The sequence below is a fragment of the Xyrauchen texanus genome, chromosome 13 (genome assembly GCF_025860055.1).
Source record: "Xyrauchen texanus isolate HMW12.3.18 chromosome 13, RBS_HiC_50CHRs, whole genome shotgun sequence".
NCBI lineage: Eukaryota > Metazoa > Chordata > Actinopteri > Cypriniformes > Catostomidae > Xyrauchen > Xyrauchen texanus.
The window spans coordinates 40572908-40595646 of NC_068288.1; the positions used below are offsets into that span (position 1 = coordinate 40572908).

General features: G+C 37.2%; 1 protein-coding gene and 1 long non-coding RNA gene across 4 annotated transcripts; both read left to right on the forward strand.

Annotated features, from left to right (window-relative positions):
* The first annotated feature begins 687 nt into the window (after nt 1-687).
* Nucleotides 688-1797, forward strand: LOC127653663 (uncharacterized). The gene is made up of 3 exons (XR_007971855.1): nt 688-853; nt 1053-1184; nt 1622-1797. It is a non-coding gene; the product is annotated as an uncharacterized LOC127653663 (long non-coding RNA).
* A 2137-nt stretch (nt 1798-3934) lies between these two features.
* On the forward strand, nt 3935-21936 carry LOC127653833 (monocarboxylate transporter 1-like). Of its 3 annotated transcripts, XM_052140613.1 has the most exons (6): nt 3935-4160; nt 4656-4714; nt 6377-6634; nt 17116-17259; nt 17417-18211; nt 20626-21936. In XM_052140613.1, the coding sequence occupies exons 3-6, from the start codon at nt 6418-6420 to the stop codon at nt 20859-20861; spliced, it is 1392 nt and encodes a 463-aa protein (XP_051996573.1). In that variant the 5' UTR covers nt 3935-4160; nt 4656-4714; nt 6377-6417; the 3' UTR covers nt 20862-21936. The 3 variants fall into 3 exon arrangements, with proteins under 3 accessions (XP_051996573.1, XP_051996572.1, XP_051996574.1); XM_052140612.1 differs by lacking the exon at nt 4656-4714; XM_052140614.1 differs by lacking the exons at nt 3935-4160; nt 4656-4714 and adding an exon at nt 5256-5391.
* The last annotated feature ends 803 nt before the right edge of the window (nt 21937-22739 follow it).

Genomic DNA, 22739 nt, shown 5'->3' on the forward strand with positions numbered 1-22739 from the left:
TCAGCTACCTCTCCTGCTGCACAAATTGGAGATGGCCTGAGTATAATCAGTGATGCTCACACATACAAGAGTCTCAAAAGTCAAGAGTTGCAAAACTCAAGAGTCTCTCAATGTAATATATTTAACAAGAAAATGAAGCCTATTTTACGACCATTCATTTTTGGATCATGACATTTTAATAATAATTATGCACATTTAACCATAATTTTTGTTACTTAAATGCAAAAATATATAGATTTTATTTCAACTGTAAATGATTTATACAGTATAGTAGTATTTGATGTTACATTTATGTTTATGACAAATTATTGTATTATAGCATATTTTAGGACCATTCATTTTGTGTTGTGACATTTTAATTATAATTAAGCACATTTACCCCCAATTCTCATTACTGTAATGTAAAATGCAAAATATCATATATTATATAAATTGTAAAGTATTCATAATTACATTATCATAGTATTTGTTGCATTTAATTTAAAAAATGTCTAATTGTATTTTTACTGTAATAAATGAAAAATACTGTATTACAGTAATAAGAATGTAATGGGGTGGTTTGGGTGGGGTGCAAGTAAACCTTATTTAATTGTCATGAAAATAATGTCACAATGCAAAAACATCCTACAAATAGACTTCTTTTTCTTTATTCAATGAATTGTGACCTGGGCATACTTTCATAAGAATTATCGTCAATTAACCCTTTGTCCACACCAAAGCTAATTAGAAGCTGTGAAGGTCAAAGTCTCTCGCACTTCATTGTACCCTTTAGCCATGAAGCGTCTCACTTGACAGCCACAGCGACAGAAATCCAGGACATCTGACAAAGCGACTGAAAGAGACACCCAGACTGGTGACTTTCAGTCTTTTGAACCTCCTCATTCACATAAACCTGTTATATGACCCCTATATGATTGTCACAAACACTTCCTTTCATGTTAAAGCCTGATGTGTTGAACAATAGGGCCCATTATGGGAGAACACAGGCTCTTCTACTCTTTCCTGTCTCTTTCATTGCATGTTTATTGTCACAGCTGTTTTTCTCCATGCAGATGCATGCCCCAACAAGGAAAATTGTCCATCAGATCTTCCTTCTTCTGGGCGTAGGGACACGCATGCATCAAAAAGGAGCCAGAGTTTCTCCTCCCTTGGTTGGACTGAAGCAGGAAGTTTATTGATGTCAGGTTTGTGCAGGATTTCATATGAAAAAAGAGAAAAGTAAATATTTTGGATAAGTGTCACGTCCAGGACACAGTTGCGCTGACATGAAAGTCAGACTAGGATTTTGAAAGCCACAGGAATTTGGAGGAACGTATTTTACGGTTTGAATCTGCTGATGTATGTAGAACATATACTGTAAAAAAAAATACTGTATTAAAAATTTACAGGATATCAAGGCTACTGTTTGCCATACTTTGACAGGGTTTTTTAACAGTAACTTTTATACAGTTTATTCAAATTAAATATCAACTGTACATCGTGACTTCAAAATGAACACAATTTACCAAAAAAGTATTTTTGTCTTTTTTCAGTAAACAGTCTTAAAACTAGATAATTTTACTTGAGAAGCAAAATTGCTTTAGAAATTAAGACTTGTGTTCAGAGAATATATCTTTTTTAGGGTTGATTTCACCGCATTTCTGCCCAATTTGGCATGCCCAATTCCCGAGAGCGAGAACCACATTGAGGCGACCACGAGGAGGTTAACCCAACATGACTCTACCCACACTAGCAACCATTCCAATTGATTGCTTAGGAGACCTGACTGGAGTCAATCAGCATGCCCTGGATTCGAACCCTGGAGTCACAAGTTTATTTTTCTAACTCTTGTTACCCAAATATATATTTGTTTTCTTGTTTTAAGCATAAATCTAACAAAATGAAATCATTTTTATGGCTACAGCAAGAAACATCTGACCAATGTGCTCTCATTAACTGTAATCTATAGACTCAAACTGTGATTTCTGTATTTTCATAAAGTCTCAAATCTGATCACAATATGGTGCTGTACAGCTAAATTAAAATCTGTTATGATGGCTGAGTTAATTGTTTTGGTTGTTTTGAACTTCGTCTAGAGAACTAATGTCTAATCATGAATAAACAGGCATAATTAGTCAAAACTGATGTAATTATTTGTTTTGTTTAATTGCTTGTTTGGACTAATGACATTCCTCTGTTGTGCAGCTGTGTTGAATGTGTTTTAATCGCAATTCAGTACATTTGTATCTTGTCAATCCAATTCAAATTCAACATCCAGTGGGGTGTGGCCAATTCAATTCAAATTCCATTTCTTGAATTGATAGGGAGACAATTCTTGAAGACCCATGAAATAAAAATGAGGGATTTGTGGTTTTTAGTCCATTTGTGTTAGCTTTGAGGCCATCAGTATATGCAAAATTCACTTTTAGCACAAATACGCATTTGAAATGTACAGTGTTACTCTTCTAGGAAATGTTTATTTTTTTATCTTTGTCCAGTCAAATGCTGTCTAGAATGAGAATGTTCCTCCCTCTACTACCACCTGCAACCGACTTATGGCTTTGACATTACTAAAGCATAAAGGCTCATCAAGCCATTCCATGGGGTCTTTAAACAACATCGGCTCACCTATGTCCTATACGCATCAATTTCATGCTTAGTTTGTTATTTCCTATTCCTATTGTGGGTGATTCTACAAAATTACCTTTAATTCTGACATTAGCCTTTGCACTGCAATTATATATCTTGAACAGGATCAAGGAAAAGCTCTTGCTCTGAGCATTGTATGCCTCCTTTTTTACAGATGTCAAATACATTAACAAACATTTCATTGTGCTATAAATACTTGTTGCACACAGAGGAAAGGATTTGACCATTAGGAAGGAACGTGTGTGATACTTTGTGTACGTGTCATGTAAACACCCATCGTTATCGACAGTCTTGAAATGTTTTTTTAAATTAATAACTTAAACTCAACACTTTCAGTGGCTTGACAGTAGTTCTGCTGTATTCAAAATTAACGTATCATTTACTCACACTCATGCCATCTTTCTTTCTTCAGCAGAACACAAACAGAGATTTTCAGAATAATGTCTCAGCTTTGTATGTCCATAAAATGCGAGTGAATGGTGATCAGACCTTTGTAGCTCCAAATATCACATAAAGGATACATAAAAGTAATCCTTATGACTCCAGTGTTTAAATCCATATCTTCAGAAGCAATATAATAGATGTGGATGAGAAACCGATCAATTTATAAGTACTTTTTTACTCTAAATCTCCACTTTAACTTTCACTTTCAGATGTCAAACTAAACAGGCACCATATGTGTATTTCTGATGTAAAAGTGAAAGTGGAGATTTTTAGTTTTTTTTTTACTTTTCTGTTTCCTTTATGTGATTTTTGTAGCTACAAACGTCTAATCACCATTCACTTGCACCGTGTGGACCTACAGAGCTGAGATATTCTTCTAAAAATCTTTGTATTGGTTCTGCTGTAGAAAGAATAAATAAGAGTAAATTACGTGAGAATATCTATTTTGGGAGAACTATACCTTTAACAAACTTCAGTTTCAAAGTAGCTCCCCTAACAGTGAGCAACAAGAATGATACCTAATAATAAACGAGCATGTAAATAAATAGTGCAGGAAGTATAATAGCGTCAATGCATATTGCTATAATGGGTGTTTGTTGACATTGACTATTTAGACACAGTCAAGAAGCAATGTACATGCTATCTCAAAGACCACATATTGAAACATGTATCCTCCAAGGGAGATCTCAACAAAGTTCAGAATTGGTGGCTTAAACAAAGGACAAAGAGGAGGGGACAGGGAACACAAGTGAGACCGGTAACAGACATCAAGGAGCCAATAAGAACCCATACAGAATTCTCTGTAGACTTTGGGGACCAATAAGAGCAGGCCTGACCACAGCTGGACACAGTCTGACAAAGCTGACCATATCACAAGGTGAACACCAAGGCCTTTTGAAGTTTCAATAGTTTTGGAGGGTTTTTTTTTTTCACTTGCAGAGCTGCATGTTTTTCCTAGGGATTATTCACATAACCCGAGACTTGCCTTGAACCAGAGTGGCCCCTTACAATACAGCTTGTCATTGCAGTGGAATATTGGAGCACTTTGGACTATTTTATGCAGAGAATTTTTAGATTGTACCAGAAAGGTAGGTGTGTGTCTATGTGGAATGTGTGATTTTAGGCTTGAATGCGCCAAAAGTCCAACCTGTCGGCGTGTCAAAGAGCCGTTTTACCTGTAAAGTGATTCATTTAATTCTCACCTCTATTTTAACCATTTAGCACTCCAAGTGCATCGATTGGGATGATATGCGGTGCTAAAATGAGCTGTCAGATGGCCAAATTTAGAGTGAATGGCCCAACGATTTAATAATGGCTAAATTAAAATGCATTTTGTAAGAATTTCACAAAGAATTGGATAAACCGAAAAGAGAGATGGTGGTGTGTTAAAAGCATTGCCTCTTATTTTTTTCTGAGTGATTTAACTTTAGTGCTTGTATGAATTCAGTTAATCCTGTCACATTCAAAAAAACAAAACAAAAAACTGAAAAACTACTATTACAAAATACTATTACACAGCTTGCTGGATAACTTGATTCTAATTGGTAAATCGTGTCTTTCTGCTGTCAAATATTTTTGTGTAGTGATGGTTAAACTGTAAAATTGGCCGTTGTATCAGGCAACTGATTTCCAACATAGCTATGTAAGTATCAATTGTATCACTTGTTCGCTTTTTCAAGCATAACAAAATATGTTCAATTTCATGTCCATTTATTTATTTAGTTATCAAGCAGCCATCTAATAACCCTGTTGAAAAAGTAACAAGCAGTTCAGCTGGTCTCCAAGGCTGGTCTGGTTTAAAGGGATAATGGAGACCAGCTGGCTGACCAGTTGCACCAGCTGAACAGCAGCTCTGAGACCAGCTTAGACCAGCAAACCAGCTTAGAATGGTTTAAGATGGTTTTTTTCAGTAGGGATGCAGAATTATATACAGTCAGCCATTCATTATGGCAAAGTAACCCCCTTTTAGGGTTATACAAGATTTTCTTTGTGTTTATGCACTGTTCACCCCTGTCACTCTGCTGATTCATATGATCATATGATTCTTGTTTTAATGTGAAAGTGTTTTCTATTTTTTATGATCTAGCAGTGAGAACATATGGTGTAATAATGGGTATTGCTGGGGGGAGAGGGGGGCGGGTATGCTGTATGGAACACAACAAGCAACGAGGTGGCCTGAGCCCTCAAGATCATTCTGCCTGGGCTGTCAAACAAATCCAGGAGCACATGTAGAGAGGCTTAAACGCAGATGGGGAAAATAACCTGATATTGGTACAAGGAACCTCTTTCTGACATAAACCTCTGATCCTCCTGAATAATGTGAGTCACATTTCCATTTTGGAGGGCACGTTCGCCTTAAAAGCCTGCAGCTGTTGCTTTACAAACACTTGATGCATGCAGGTCGGCTGCAAGGTTTTAATATGTAAAGGTACTGAGTCTTTTCTCCGTCTATAGTTCCTTTGAACTTTTTTCTGCTGCATTTATACACAATGGTTTTGAAAGCTGTTGGGTCTCATGTGTAAAGCTTTGATGTTTACGGTTTACCTGTAAAAGACTAGTTGGAAATAAAATATTTTATTTCCAGTTATTTTAGCTTAACTCCATTGCTAAGGCAAGCCTTACTATTTCTATTCCTCATACTTGGGGTTAGGGACCATTTTTGCCATGGACTTGAATGATACCTCAAATTGGGCAGTTTTATTTTGGAGAGGTGCACTTTTACTTTCCTAGCAGATAACAAAATGGGTGAAAAAATCCAATAGACTTATGTTCTAGCCATATTTGGGAACCAAAATGCCATGGAGACTTTAAAGTGAGCCTTTTTAGACCAGTATATGAACACTTAGCAACCACCCAGAACATCCTAGTAACTACATAGCAACAGCCTATGTAGTTATACCAAAATAAGTTCTCATGGCAGAGAGTTTTGCAAAGGGAAACACTACTCACATTTTAAAAAAATTTAAAAAGAGTCAATAATTTGGGTCTGTTTTATATTGTTTATTGCAATTTGTAAATAATAATCTATCAAAAGTTGCAAAGTTGAATCTATCAAAGATGAAATCAAAGTTCCTATCATGTTACCTCATCCACAATCAAAAATATTGTTATTAATGTGCCTTTACTTACTGTACTTTTACATTATTCAGTTTAGATTCACTGGGACAGTGCACATTAATAAACATTTCTGCAAATGTGTCAGTTATCTTTACAGACTTCAAGACTGTTGACATTTTTATTTTGATGATGTTTTGACCTTGACCTCTATCTAAGTCACCATTTTAGATTTTCTTTATTTTTTAAGAACTTTCTTTGTAAACACCTGGTCATCTGTACTTTGGAGCCATGCCACCTGCTGTTGGAGGTCCCATGGGTTACACTCCTCCAGAGGGGGGCTGGGGATGGGCCGTGGTGTTTGGAGCCTTTATTTCCATTGGGTTCTCCTATGCCTTCCCAAAGTCCATCACTGTGTTCTTCAAAGAAATCGAAGTGATCTTCAATGCCACCAGCAGTCAAGTGTCCTGGATCTCTTCCATCATGCTTGCTGTCATGTATGCAGGAGGTAAGCAGTGACCTCCTACTTCTTCTAGAGAAGCCTCTGCATCAAAGCCACCTGCTTTTGCCACTAGTAGTGGGGATCAAATCATTTGTGTGCTCAAATAAATACTATGACACTGAATAAATACTCAAATAAATACTACAGGTTTAATTGGAGGGGAGGATCATGTGTGTCATTTTAGAACCATTAGTGGCACCAAATGGAATTGCAAAAATAATTATTGTTTCCAAACAAGTTTCTCAAACACTCTTTCTGTCTACCACTGTAGTGTTGGGCCAAACAGAAAGTCCCGCCGCAAACTCAAACCATTGGTTGAGTTGATGTTGCTTAAAAGAGCAATGTTGAAAGCACCACAGAAACACAGTGTTTACACTTTTTGGGGAAACCAGCCTATGATACAAATGCAGCCTGATCTCATGAAAATTACGTTACTGCAGCAAAACTTTGTAAAATTAAATTACGTAGATCACTTATCACGGCAGATTCCAGGGTAAATGTGCACTGTGAACTTAAAAGTGAGTTAAAAGTTTGCCCAAACAGATTGAAATGTAAACAACAAAACTGATGTACCTACCCCAACCATAAACCATAAAAGCAAATGTGATTTTGTGGCGCTTTTATGACACTTTTGGCTCACTTGTCAACTAACATGCTCCGTTGGCACGTTAACCCTTTACACAATGTCTATAACATATACATATACTGTACAATTTTCATACGTTGAATCTAGCACACTTTATACATATTTTATACAATATTTTATTTATTATTATTTTTTATATTATTCAATGTATATTTATGTAACTATATGTGTTATAAACAAAAAACAGCAAATACTTCATCTCTGTGGTGATTTCAGCATTGGTATGTTTGTTTGAGCACCCCACATAACATAATTGGCTCAAACAATGGAGTCAGTTTGAGGCAGGTACTATGTTTTTTGTTTAATTTTTTATTACCAATGGCAGAAGGGGCAAGTGTTCAGGGAAACTGTTTTGAAAACAAGTAGGCCTATTATTTTTGCAATACAACTTTTCCAGTTGAGTCTCAATGAGTTGTTTCATACTATAATTCTGCACTTTAGTCACTTTTAAATCAACTAGTGTTGTATCTATTCAAGCCAGTGCTGAGATCCTGAAACAGGTAATGAAGACCTCTATGCAGTTTATCAATGAGTGAATAAGCCCTTATTCATTTGAATGGTAGAAATGAGGACATGCTAGACAAGGCTTAGACTCCAGCTACTGGTTGCTTTGCAGAGAGATTGAGCTCTGAATGGGCAACTCTATCTCTCTCTGGAGTCTTTCTTCTCAGTCAGCTCTTTATTCTGCAAGTGTCAGATGTTTTCCTTGGAGAGAGATGAGGAGATGAGACGCCTAACTCAGAAGTCGCACAGACTTGTGATGACTAACGTCAATAGCAAACCTGTCTCAGGAAGTAGAGCACCAGCGAGTGATGTCAACACACTCACATTGGCAGGCTAAATTGCAGGCACACATGCTCATTCTTCTGAGCAAATCAAACGTAAGTTTAAAAAATATAAACCATTATGAATATAATAAATAAAACATAGATTTTTTTTCTGATAGTATTTTGCTACATTTCAGTTATATTACTAAATAAACCTATTATCATCACCACAAGCCATCTAGTGTTTGCTGTAGTCAGAATGACTTGCTTGTATGCCTACGCACAAACGCAACTTGTTTTTTACACAACTAGCCAATGAAATAACCAGAAAATTGGCCCCTGTAATGTACCAGGTCTATGTTGTTGTACTGTTTGTGAAAATCTGCTACTCTTGAAACAAGCAAAATAAACGTATAAATGTTAATAATATTAAAAAAATTCTTTTTCAAGAGGCAAACTCACAATACATGATGAATTTAGGGACAAATTTTAGCCGACTTCACTAAAACTGCTTAATATATTTATTTTGCATAATATACTGTATATAAATTATAAGCTGTTCTAATAGTTATTATTTTTTTTGTGAGGTTTTAAGATCCATTAAGATATCCAGTGTCTAGTTTCAAGTTACTTTTGTATGCACATTAGAGAATGGGAAATGTATTTTCTGAAAGAGTTTTACAGTCTTACTTATTTGAGGTTTCCATATTAAATAACCCATTATTTGGGGTTATTTTAGGAATTTCTGGGGGTTAACATGCTCCCTACCAAAACAAAAAAGACCTAAAACAAATGCCCTCCCTGTCCTCTAAGGGGCGTCGTATTTTTACAAACCATGTAGCTATTTAAAAATACAAATTCTCTCATCATTTACACACCCTCATGCCACTCCAGATGTATGACTTTCTTTCTTCTGCAGAACACAAATTATGATTTTTTAGAATAACATTTAAAGCTCTGTAGGTCCTGAAAATGCAAGTGAATGGTGACCAAAACGTTGAATCCCCAAAAATCACAAAGTCAGCATGAAAGTAATCCATACGACTCCTATGGCTAATTCCAAATCTTCAGAAGCTAAATAGCAGGTGTTATTGAGAAACAGATCAATATTCAAGTCCTTTTTTTCTATAAACTACACTTTAACTTTCACATTCTTCTTCTCTTGGGGATTGCATTCTTCGTGCATATCACCACCTACAGGTTGATGCTGGTCAGAGGATGATAAAAACAGAAAAAAGGACTTAAATATTTATCTGTTTCTCCCTCACACCTATCATATCACTTCAGAAGATATGGATTAAACAATTGGAATCATATGGATTACTTTTATGCTGACTTTATGTGATTTTTGGAGATTCAAACATCTGGTCACCATTCACTTGCATTGCATATACCCACAGAGCTGAGATATTCTTCTAAAAGTTATGTTCTGCAGAAGAAAGAACGTAATACACATCTGGGATGGCATGAAGGCGAGTAAATGATGAGAGAATTTTCACTTTTGGGTGAACTTACCTTTTAAGCGTTTTTTGCTTGATTGTTTCAACAGCAACATTCTGAAAAAAATGTTTCTGTCAAACTTGAGCTATTGCCTTTGTTACCAACACCTTCCCAGCCTTTTCAGATTTGTCTTGGACATGCTTCCAATATAAAAACCATTCAGTTTCTGCTGGTGGGGTTAACATGCTGGAGAACTCAGTCATGTGAGAGCCACATGACTTTACATTTGACCTCTTACTACTACACTACTCCTTCTGGACCAAGAGAGCTAATTCATTAATGTAGTGTGCAAGGGGCAATACACAGCACATGACTCAGATAAATACAGAACCAACCACTACTGGAACATTTCCAGCATTTTGTTCTGCAGACAGTGATAATCAGAACTAAATTGAATGTGTAGCAATACTGCTGTGTATAAACTTATATGCAGGGAAGACAAAAATTACTAAGATATTTTATGCTGACTTGTGCACATCAGCTGTGCCTAAATCATAAGCTGTGTAGCAATATATTCCATACATACTGTACATATTTAATACTATATATAATAAGACACATGCTCACAAATACATTCAACACTATATGAAAGCCACTCGGGAGACAAGGGCTTGTTGTCACATGTGGACATTGTCACTAGGCCTATATGTCAGTAACTATAAGGAGTTCGGTCAAAAGTCCAGTTGCACAAATGCTCGTTTTCTCTAGCAGTGTTGGTTTCACACACCTAGTTCAAAACTAAGTCTTAAATTAACCAGTAGATAAGCCATTAATTAGCTGACAGTAGGCTGTTTTGTGGGAGTTCCCACTGTGAAAACGTATCCGACATAATGTGACAACTTGCCCTGCTTTTGTCATTGTTTTTTCCAGGGAAGTGAAGGTGAAAATGTTCTGTAGCTTTTTATAGACAGGACTTTAAAATATATGCCTTAACAGAAATTGACCTTCATACTTAAACATATCTTGAGAAATATTCACTGGAGTTAAAGCATGACAACTAGCACCAGTCTCCCTGATGCATTTTGTTTTCAGTTTTTGTGTTTTCTTTTTGTCTCTCATTTCCATCACTAGTTGTGTTTTGTTCTACTTTCTGCTTGCTCATGAATGCAGCCACTTTGACTCGCACACTGTATGCGAATAATATGGATGCCCTCTAAGCAAATACTGTGAGATGGCATTTATTTCTTTGCAGGGTTGTGTTGTTTCGGCATTCAAGGCCAAGACATATTCGCAGATAGAACTCTTCTGCACTTTACTTTGTTGTTGGTGACTCAGGCTGCCCAGAGGTACTTTGCCTGGGGCGAGAGAGGTGCTGTTATGAGGATATTTACATGAATGCGGTAGAGGGATTTGAGATGTCAGCTGTACATTCTTGTTTAATGTCACCCATGGGCTTAGTTTGTGAAAATTATAATTGAAAATCAGTCCGCCACTCCTACATTAACAGCCACATTAATTCTTTCTGTGCCTGCTTTAACACCAAAGCTGCACAAAAGAAAGTGCATAGAACGGAATAATGCTCAGAGTAAGCTGTTCTTTTTTTTAGTAACAGGAAGTAGCAAAAGATTAAGGCAGGCTCTATCCAGTGTTATACAGTAGCTTGCCACCTCAATGCTAACTAATTAGTGGTGCTCGTTAAGGCACATACCTGGGGTTAGGAGTTTAGCAAAATCTATAATATACTGTATGTATCAAACTTTAGTGCACAACTTGCCCTGCACCTTCTGTGCTATATATAAATGATACCTCAAAAGATTCGGCTTGTTGAGGAGAAATGTGCTATAACTTTCCTAAGCAATCAAAAGACAAAGCAGCAGGGATCAGAGAAAAACAATCCCTAAGATTTACACTGAACGAGGGACCTTGGCCATATCTAAGGCAGGGGTTTTTAAACTTTTTGATGCAAAGGTCCCTCAAATATGATTTTCCCCATTTGAGGAACCCCATTTAAAAACATTAAAGGGCAGTAATATATTTTCATCCTTAAAGACCTATTTATACTGTGTTAGAAAAATAGTACAGAGTTGTATTGTAAAGAAAATGAAATAATTGGATTTTCTATAGTCATTGTACTGAAGCCAAAAGAAATTATAAAAATATTACATTTGTGTTATATAATTGTATAACTTATATATATAATTGATTTATAAATACATTATAATAGTCTACCCACTATTAGAGTATACCATTAAATGTATAAACCATTTTCGGTTCATCTTACATCTATACATAGTCCTTTGAAAACAGAATTTAATAATGAGAAATTGGGTTGTTTCTTAACAAAACCTATAGTATGTCTTCAGAATACTTGGAATATGATGCTCGACTCACAAGGACTAATTTTATGATACTTTTGAGTGCTTTATTTTAAGATTTGTCATATGTTGAATAGATGGACCAAGACATTCATTACATTCTGTCCTTTTGTGTTCTGCATAAGAGAGGAAACCATACGGTTTTGGAACGACATGAGGGTGAGTCATGCTCATATGTGCTTGATCACTCATATATCTTCAGTACTTCACTCGTATTTCTTCTTGGAGAAAGAGTAGCCTACTGACAAATCTGGTTAAAAGACTGTTATTAGTAGCTAAGAAGTCCAAATTCTTTGAAAACAGATCAGGTTGTGGGGTAAACAAGGGCTTCTACTTCCAACCTTAGAGCTGATGAAGTTTTCACATCAGGAATGTGTTAATGTGTTCATTCAAGCATGTTTAAGGTGATTCACTTCCCCGCTGTACGAAGTGGATTACAGCAGTTAAAGACACACAACTTAATGTACTGGGAGGCTGAAGACGTGCAAGTGCGCACAATCACGCCCTGGTTTTCGCGTGATTAGCAGGCTTCCTTCCTACATTCATGATAGGATTTAGACTCAGTATAAGGATTGCTTTAAAGTATGCACGTAACTGGAAATACCTTTGGGATTGCTGTATTTGCTACAGTAGTGGAGTAACACATTAGTTTGGTTTGTGAGGGCAGAACATTTACCATGGGGGAAATGCATTTTGAAAATAATTTAGGAGAGTAGTTTAATTTATCATCCACCATGATTCTGAGGTAATATCTTTTTTCCAGTGACTGTATGATGGTGAAAAACAGTAAAATCTGCAGTTTAATGATTACTGCAGTAAAATGCAATGTCAAATTCTATTGTTCTTTCCTACAGAGCTGCAATGCCCTCTTGTGGTTTGAAGATAGACTACCAGATACTACTACTAATGAAACTTCTGGCATTACATACTTACCCTTATGTTGTTCAAAATCTGTAGGACTTCTTTTCATCTGTGGAACAGGATTGGAGAAGTTTGACAAAAACAGCAGTCACCATTCACAGTGTATGAATAAAAAAAGATGAAATGTAAGTGACTGAGATTGTCAGTCCCTCACATTTTGCCTAACATCTCCTTTTGTGTTCTACATAAGAAAGACAGTCAAACAAGTTTGAAACCGCACAAGGGTGAGAAAACGATGACAGAATTTTCTTTTTTGTCCGAACTAATGAAAATTCTTCATTTACACACCCTCATGCTGTCCCAAACTCATATAACTGTCTTCTGCAGAACACAAAAAACATATATTTTGAAGAATGTCCCAGATGTTTTTGTCCATACAATGTAAGTCAATGGGTTACAAAACTACGCTACGAAAAGGTCAAAGGCAGCATAAAAGTGATCCACAGGATTTGAGTGATTGAATCCATGTCTTCTACAGCATGTCTTCTAAAGCGCTATGATATTGGATAAGAAACTAAATAAAATCAGTCCTTGTTCACTAAAAATCTCATATGCACATTAATTTGGGAAGGTGATTCATGCACCCTCATGCTTGAAGCCTGTGTCAAGCACTGTACACAAACCAGACAAAGTGTTGCCAAGTTTGTGGTTTTCACACCAATTGGTATATTTTGAAAATGCAGTTGCAGGTTAAAATTATAGAGTCACTGGTTTAGTTTTATTTGGGATAAACAGCAGGCACCAGAAAGTTGATGGTAAACATTACAAAATGAAATACATCTTATTGATGTTTTATAATACTGGGATTGAGGCCCTGGCAACCGCATGCAGCAAAAAAGAATGCATTGTGTTCCAATCGGGCCGGTAGTTAGGATTTATAGTGAATAAGGACTTACATTTTGGTCTGTTTCTCACCAAAAGCAATTGGATCACTTCATAAATTATGGATTAAACCACTGGACTCGTATGGCTTACTTTTACTCTACCTTTATGTCCTTTTTTGAGCATAAACGTTTTGATGCCCATTGACTTGTATTATATGGAGAGAGAACAAAAACACTTCATACATTCTTTTAAATATCTTTTTTGTGTTCTGCAGAAGAAAGAAAGCCAAATGAGTTTGGAATGGCATGAGGGTGAGTTAATGATCATCAGAGAATTCTCATTTTTGGGTGAACAATTCCTTTAACATGACATGAAATTTGACCGTATGTACTTTATTTTTAAACATTCCTGCATAATTTATATGAGCACATTTAAAAAAAGAAAAGTAATTCTTGTCTTCATAAACATTTATCAAAATGTAATGAATCTGAAATTACACCAAGCCCCCTTGTTTTTCATAAACTATTTGTTTGATCCACTAATGGAAAATGAGGGGAGTGTTCGGGAAACCTGTTTGCAAATAAGCATTATTTTTGCAATTCCGTTTGGTGCCGCGAGAGGCACATAAATTATTAAAGTGATATTCTGCGTTCAATGCAAGTTAAGATCGGTGGCATATTGTTGATTACCACAAAAACTTGTCCCTCCTTTTCTTTAAAAAAGGCACTTACAATGGAAGTGATTGTGGCCAATTTTCAGAGGGTTTAAAGGTAAAAATGTGAAGCTTATCATTTTATAAAAGCACATTCATTCTGCTGTAAATTTGTTAAACTGTCATTTTTACAGTCTTTTTAAGATTTTAGGGTTTAACATTACATCGTCATGGGAACGAAGTTCCAAATTGGCTATAACTTTACACAGAAAAGGTTAGTAAGTGTGGAGGTGAGGGCGTGGTCAAATGCCCATCTGGGGAGAGAGAAAGCGGTAAGGACATCCACCTGATATGAATTGTGACTAATTATCATTTCCATGTTCACAGTGAGAGTTGAGGGAGATAAAAGATGGCCCAGTCCACCAAAAGTGACAGAGAGAGAGAGAGAGAGAGAGAGAGAGAGAGAGAGAGAGAGAGAGAGAGAGAGAGAGCTGCACAGATCAGAGTGTTCCTGAGTGTGATTTGTATTGTGCTGAAAACCATCAATTTGAGTGTGACCACTGAAATGTGGAATATATATATAGACTGTGAAGCTGTGGGAAATAAAGCCCTTTTGAGTTGAATCTCGCCGTATCCCGCTTCCTCCTTTTTATTCAAATACGAACATCTGTTACACTGGTGCCGAAACCCGGGATAAGGAAGAAGGTACGCTGCTATGGAGTTGTCTTCACCTCTGGAGGAAGTGTTCCTGGCGGTGGTGGGTGCTGGCCAAGGAGCCCAGTGACGTCGGGGGGTGTCATCGATCTCATGATACTAGAACAATTCTTCTCCAAACTACCAAAAGGAACTGCAGAGTGGGTCCAGTAGCAATGACTGGCGTCGCTGGATGAAGCAGTGCAGTTGGTGGAGGACCCAGGGGCCTGTGAGCCCCTCTCTCTCTCTCTCTGTGGTCCCGTTCCCCCAGACACATTGTAACAATCCCCCGAGACCTGTGCCCCAGCCTTGGAAGCGTACTAATACTTGTGTCTCTCTCTCTCCCCCGGCTCTACCTATTCTTCTTCTCAGTTGGGGGAAGCTGCCGCCACTAGTGTGGGCGTGAGGTTTTGACCGGTCTTTTGGAGTTGCAGGGAGCCAGGACACGTGATCGTCGTGATTCTTTTTTGGAGTCAAAAGCATAACATTGAGGCTGTGGTTAGATCCCGCCTAACCCATCCACTAATTTTGGGTACTAATTGGCCGGCTTTTAACAAATAGTTAAAGGGTTTGTGTGTGGATAGGTCCTATAATACAGTGGTATAGTCTGGGGTGTGTAATGCGCTGACAGGGAGGCAGAGCAGGGGCCATCTAAGTCAGGATGATGTAATGGAGGAGGAAGCCTCTGCTTCCCCAGCCCTTACGGGAATTCCCACTGGGAATTTCCCTCTGGAGCAGATGCAAGACAAGACTCATTGCAATCACATATTGCGCCCTCTTCTGTTGATCAAGGTTCCCTTTTTTGTTCCTAGTTGGCATGGACCTTGTCGGGCCATTAGAATGGTCAACACGCGGGCATCGCTTTATGTTGGTTCTGGTGGACTACGCAACGCAATACCCAGAAGCATTGCCTCTTCTCAACATCTCAGCATGTAGTGTTGCGGAGGCAGTCTTCAGAATAATCTCCCGAGTGGGGATTCAGAAATCCTCACTGACCAGGCAATACTTTCATGTCACATACACTATGTGAGCTGTACGAATTATTGTATGAGAATTTTAGGCCTGATTTTCACTCGCCGACAGTTTTGTGGACATCGCCGACAAAAGCCCGAAATCATCAAATCGGAGCTCGCTCCCGTGAACGAAGATCACAATGTATGAACTATCAAAGACATGATTTGAGAGAAGCGCCGACGCATTGCCAATGTCAGCGAGATATCTAGAATGTTAAATATCTGGACATGTCTGTGATTCCAAATCGCGCAATGTGAAATGTGTTTTTACTGAATACAACTGCAGCGTTGACCTACAGGCAATGAGAGACAAAAAAACGGGCCACGGGAAGTTTCAGTTGGAGGAGTCCTGATGTACCTGCAACAGAACATCAACTAGCACGGCTGCAGTATTAATAAAGTCTCATTGGACCGAAGAAATGGAGGAAAAATATGTGGAACATTGGCAGGAGCACCAGTGACTATTTGAAGCTTCCTCTGAACTGTACCACTACCAGGTGGAGAAAGAGGTTAGTTAGAGAGAAATTGCCAATTCTCTTGGACAGTCAGGTAAGCACTTAGGTAGATTTTTCAGTAGGAGGTACTTTTTCATATTGTAACCAATAAAATATATGATGCCGCTAGGTGATTAAAAACATACACATCATATTCTGAAATGCACAACATATGATCATGCATTTGTTTTCGTATCTCGTATCACTTCTCGTGTGTACTCTGTTGTGAAATGTAATTTGAAGTCCAGGCAGAGTCGTCAAGGCTTCGTCAATAGTGAAAAGTTTTGTAATGTGTTCAACCCTGTCGCCGATTCCTCGTGTAATTTGAAAACTCTACGACTTCAATGACAAGACAGACAGTTGTGTAATATTAACGTTACCATGATACGAAATCTTTGAAAGTCGTGTAGTGTGTAGGAGGCATTAGAGCCCATTGTGAATTGGACATTCCAAACTGGAGAGAAAAGGGGAGAAAAAAAAGGAGGGGCAAGTCAAAATACATTTTTGTGGTAATCAACGTTATGCAACAAATGCTGTCAATTGAGATTAACTTGTATTGAACCCGGAATATTCCTTTTAAAAGAGAAAGACTATGGATGTTTCAACCTTTAAAAAACAACAGAAAAGTCCTAACTTTTTGCTGTTCCATTTCTCACCCCAGGTCCTGTCAGCAGTATCCTGGTCAATAAGTATGGAAGTCGGCCTATTATGATTTTAGGAGGCTGCCTCTCAGGAACAGGACTAATTGCTGCTTCTTTCTGCAATACTGTTGAGGGCTTGTACTTCTGTGTTGGTGTTGTGGGAGGTATAATTCAAATCAAATACCATTTTTAAACCCATATTTCTCTTATCCAATGCAATTTACCATAATAGCACTCCTAGTGAAATTGCACTCCAGTGACACATTTTAATATCACACAATCAATCAATTCTCATTTGAACTGTTTGTTATGATGTTACAGGACTGGGACTGGCATTTAATCTCAACCCTGCTCTCACTATGATTGGCAAATATTTCTTCAAGAGACGCCCAATAGCAAATGGCATTGCTATGGCTGGTAGTCCAGTCTTCTTGTCTACTCTTGCTCCTCTGAACACCTGGTTCTTTGATCAGTATGGCTGGAGGGGTAGCTTCTTGATCTTGGGGGGACTTTTGCTTAACTGTTGTATAGCTGGATCGCTGATGAGGCCCATAGGGCCAAAGCCCAAACCTGCTGTTAAAGGGGTTAACAGTAACAGCAGAGCCACAGAGCAAAAGAAGGTAGTTGAGATGATCAATGGTTTTATTGATCTGACGCTTTTCAAGCATCGTGGTTTCTTGCTTTACCTTCTGGGAAACGTGGTCATGTTCTTTGGCCTCTTCACTCCCCTTGTTTACCTCAGTAATTATGCCAAGAGCAAGGAAATTCCCAAGGAGAAAGCTGCTTTTCTGCTCTCTGTGCTGGCCTTTGTAGACATGGTGGCACGACCGTCCATGGGAATAGTCGCTAACACAAAATGGGTGAGACCGAGGGTGCAGTACTTCTTTGCTGCATCTGTTCTTCTCAACGGAGTGTGCCACTTGCTTGCTCCTCTGTCGACGGACTACACAGGATTTGTGATTTACTCCATCTTCTTTGGGTTTGCCTTTGGGTGGCTGAGCTCTGTGCTGTTTGAAACCCTCATGGATCTGGTTGGGCCCCAGCGTTTCTCCAGTGCTGTAGGATTGGTGACGATTGTGGAATGTGGGCCAGTGTTATTGGGGCCTCCTTTACTAGGTGAGTATGACCTGTAAACTAGGAGATCAAGCAATACAAAATAAGCCATTATTAAAACTGAAGTGCATCATTTCTGTACCACTAGTGCTATTGAGCATAAATTGCTTTCAATTGTTTTCAAACATCTGAATATGTGTCTCCTGTTGATCAATCAAACAGTCCTGCCCCCAAATCAGGCCCCTGATTGAGTCAATGTTGTTTTGTTGTGCATTTTTTGTTGCCTCAAAGACATAGTGCTTACAGTACGATAATAATTAACCTATGAATGGCTTACTTCAAGTCTTTGCATATTAAGCTGGGATAGGGGGAAGTATTTGACAGAAAAAGTTACACATTTCAGCTTAACAAGTTTTTTTTTTACTTTATTAGGGTTTCAAAACTTTTGAAAACTCGCTTTTGAGATTTAGTTCCTTACCCACTCATAATGATGACAGATGATAATCAAAGACAGTAAAAACACTATGCTCTGGAGTTCTTGCTGTATGCATCCCTAGAAGGGAAGTTGTGAAAAAAAAATTCAACAAACGTTTGAATGTCTTTGTAAAATAAAGATGCATAATGAGCAATAGATTCAGGCATCAGGCAGAAATCGTCTTGCAAAGACTTTTGAGCATCCTAAATATATTTTCACTTACATTATTTTCAAAATGACTCTTTTGTAAGTTGCTTTGGATAAAAGCGTCTGCCAAATGAATAAATGTAAATGTAAATGTAAAATGAACACTAAAAGTAATTATAAAAAAGCTCCCATAAAAAATGCTAATTAACTGTTCTTTTGTGTTTTGTGAAAGGACACAAAATTATTTCCGAGAATATTTATTTAATCATTACACTTCCAGGGCTTAGCATATTAGAGCACAACAGTCGGGTTTTGGAAGTAAAAAAATCCCATACATTTTTTCCATGAATGAGTTCATTTTTAACGATAACTTATAAACCTTTAAAGGCAGACCTACCATGAGTTACATTTACATTTATGCATTTGGCAGACGCTTTTAATCCAAACCGACTTACAGTGCAATTATTATAGGGACAGTCCCACCAGAACAACCTGGAGTTAAGTGCCTTGCTCAAGGGCACAATGGTGGTGGCCATGGGGATCAAACCAGCAACCTTCTGATTAACAGCCCTGTGCTTCAGCCACTACGCCACCACCACTCCAGTTTCAAAGTTGTTAGTCGATGGTATATGTTGGTATTTTTCAACTTACTGTTTTAGAAAATGTGTTTAATAGCAGAATTCCTTGTGAACAACTACACTACCCATGATCCTGGAGAGAAACACCCCACCAATCAGAGAATCGCAGCAAACAAAGTGCGCCAAACAAGCACTGCAGTGACTTTCAACTATTTAAATATATGGTTTCTATTCTTATATCCAACAATTTCAAATCAATAATTGTATATTTCTCCTTAATTTTTTATTTGATTAAGTAATTCCCAATGCTTCATGAGACTGTAGTTCATTCTCTCATTAAAGATGGTAAATTAACTGTCTTCTTTGTGCATTTATCCAAATTTCAAATAGCTTTTTTTTTTGCTTCAAATCAAACTTTGTAATGATTGTATAGTTGGTTTAAGGCTTAGAACCACTTATGTATATATAGATCAGTGCTTAGAACTCTCTTTTGAAGGATTTTATGAATTCCCTATGGAACAAAAATGAATGGGGAAAATACTTCAGGATTCTATGTGGTTGAAAATGTAGGTAGGAACTGTTGCGTTAAAAGTTAAGTTGGTGGGTTGGTGGATCCTAATTGGCAGGAAGTAAAGACACATCGGCTGCATCCAAAAACATAGGTAGCTGTCTTGTTGTCTTGTCAATGACTCAACTGACAGCATTTGCATATAAAGGTACCTCCAGAAACTGGACAGGCTACTGAGGCAGCAAAAAGTCACATAATTCCTAGGATACCAGTAACTCGTTGTCGCCATCTGGTGTCCACTAAATGTAACGCGTCTGCTTCATTAGGTCAAACAGGACCTCAGCGGTCTAATAATCTAGAACAAAGTCAAGAGGATTTTGGCGATAACCAAGTGTATATTTCATAACTACAATACTTATTTCTCACTAGAAATGGAATCAAAAGTTCGAAAAATTCGAAAAGATTTACATTTATACACATCGGCTATCAACTGCCTCTTTGGCCACCATTTTTTTTCTTTAGCTCAATCATTGTGGAACCACAAGGATTGTGGGATTACATATGCAGTGAAGGATAGGCCTACATATAAACTGCCTTCAAAAATCGATCAGATGAAGGTATTGTGTAGACAGGATGTGAAATCTACATTTGATTCGGATGTGCCTCTGTCCCTTCCTACCTCCATACACAGCCTTCAAAGGCAGTATTTTCCTGGTTTCTGATGCACTTATTTACATCACTAACATGATAATTCTGTCTTCACCTACAGGAAAATTCAATGACATTTACCATGACTACAAGTACACTTACATGTGCTGTGGAATTCTGCTGCTGGTTGGCAGTATGTTTCTTTTCATCGGAATGGGCATCAACTACAGGCTACTACATAGGGAGGCAAAAGAGGAATCCAAGAGAGCCAATCTGCAGGGGAGAGAGGATGATGGCAAAAAAGGCAAAGAGGCATTGAAAGTGCCTGATGACAATACTGCAGAGGATGCTGTGTGACACTGAATATTTCATTTGAAATGAATTGATTTGGCAATCTTATCACTGATGTTGATCCTGGTGATACTTATATTCTACACTTTCAATATTGTGAAAATCTAAATAAAAATATCCATCAAGAGTTTTCAGGCTGCTGTAAATAATATTATTTTAAAATAAAATAAATAAAATAATACAGATTTTATCTGAATCTAAGTTATCAAGAATTTTAGTTTAAAACATGATATTTCACTAGATGTGGCACTATTTTGGGGCATTTTATGTATGTTGAAGGAAAGATTGAATCTAAATGCACTGAATACATTAAAAAAACTATCTACCATACACAGTCTTATAATAAGGGGAGAAATTAAAGGAATTGTTCACCAAAAAGTGAGAATTCTCTCATTTACTCACCCTCATGCCATCCCAGATTTGTATGACTTCATTTTTCTGCAGAAGACAAACAGAGATTTTTAGAAGGATATCTCACCTCTGTTGGTCCATACAATGCAAGTGAATGGTGACCAAAACTTTGAAGTTCCAAAACTTTTCCATATAAAAGCAGCATAGACGTAATCCATACAACTCCAGTTGTTTAGTCCATTTCTTCTGGAGGTGATCCAGTCGGGTTTTGTTGAGAACAGGCCAAAATGTAACTCCTTTTTCATTAAAACACTTGACATCAGCAGTTTTCTTGCTGATCATGATTTCCAGCTTCATTACCTTTCCTAGCGCTCTGAACATGCATTAAGTACAAGGAAATGTAGTTCAGCTTGAAATCATGATTATATCTTGAGACTGCAATGGCAAAATGTACAATGAAAAAGGTGTTACATTTTGGTCTGTTGTCATCCAAAATCGATAAGATCGCTTCAGAAGACATGGATTAAACCACTGGAGTGATACAGAATGGATTCATATTTTTATGCTGCCTTTACTTGCTTTTTGCATTAAATCTACAGTGCTGAGATATTTTGAGGTGAATTATTCCTTTGACAAACAATTTTTGTTGTTATAAGTCAACATGAAAAGGAGTTCCCAACACAATATATTTCCGTATTGTGATGTATTTCTAAATTAAATAGGATATTCAACAAGAAATATATATATATATATATATATATATATATATATATATATATATATATATATATATATATATATATATATATATATATATATATATCAATAAAGTGTGCTTTGTTTATGCAGTAGCCTTCACTTGTCAATGTCTCTTTTTTTTTTCTTATGTTTGTATGAGTGTGTAATGATATAAAATATTTAGTTTTTGTTGTTTAAAACTGTGTAGGTCTTGAAATGCGAAATAATTGACTGTCTTGACTAATTCAAATATATATCGTTTTGTGTTATAAAACATTAATAAAAGTGATTCTCAATTTAATAAGGAACTTATGTCTCCCCTTCTTTCAAGAGTAGTAATGACTCCCCGAAGATTTTTTTATAATGTATATTTATAACAAACCTATAACACTTGTTACAGTTAGGGAACGACTGATACTGTGGAGCAACAGAGTTCATTTCAGAGATTTCGCGCTATTGAAACTAAACCACCGCGTGAAACCGCGCTGATTATTTTAAATATACGTCGCGTGAGTCGAATGAACGTCAGTTGAGAAACCGTTGGTCCACTGAGTGAAATTAACGGTACAATAGTTCACGAAAGAGCTCCAGTGACTTGTTTAAAGGTAAAAATGTTTCGCAAAAGGTCTCCAAAATGAAGGGAAATGAAGTTTAACTATATAAACGCAATTTATACAAGACAAACAGTATCGAAAATCAGATCATTTGCGAGTAATATTTATCTCAGCAACCTCAACGTTATCGACGTAGTTGGCGTTTGAATTCTCAGCTAGCGAATATCACAAAAGTAAAAAT

What these genes read in the sequence shown, in the direction of transcription:
- LOC127653833 (XM_052140613.1), top strand. Translation starts at nt 6,418, where the DNA reads ATGCCACCTGCTGTTGGAGGTCCCATGGGTTACACTCCTCCAGAGGGG. An exon ending in CTGTGTTGGTGTTGTGGGAG is followed by an intron (nt 17,260 to 17,416) that starts GTATAATTCAAA and finishes ATGATGTTACAG; the next exon opens with GACTGGGACTGGCATTTAAT. An exon ending in ATTGGGGCCTCCTTTACTAG is followed by an intron (nt 18,212 to 20,625) that starts GTGAGTATGACC and finishes CTTCACCTACAG; the next exon opens with GAAAATTCAATGACATTTAC.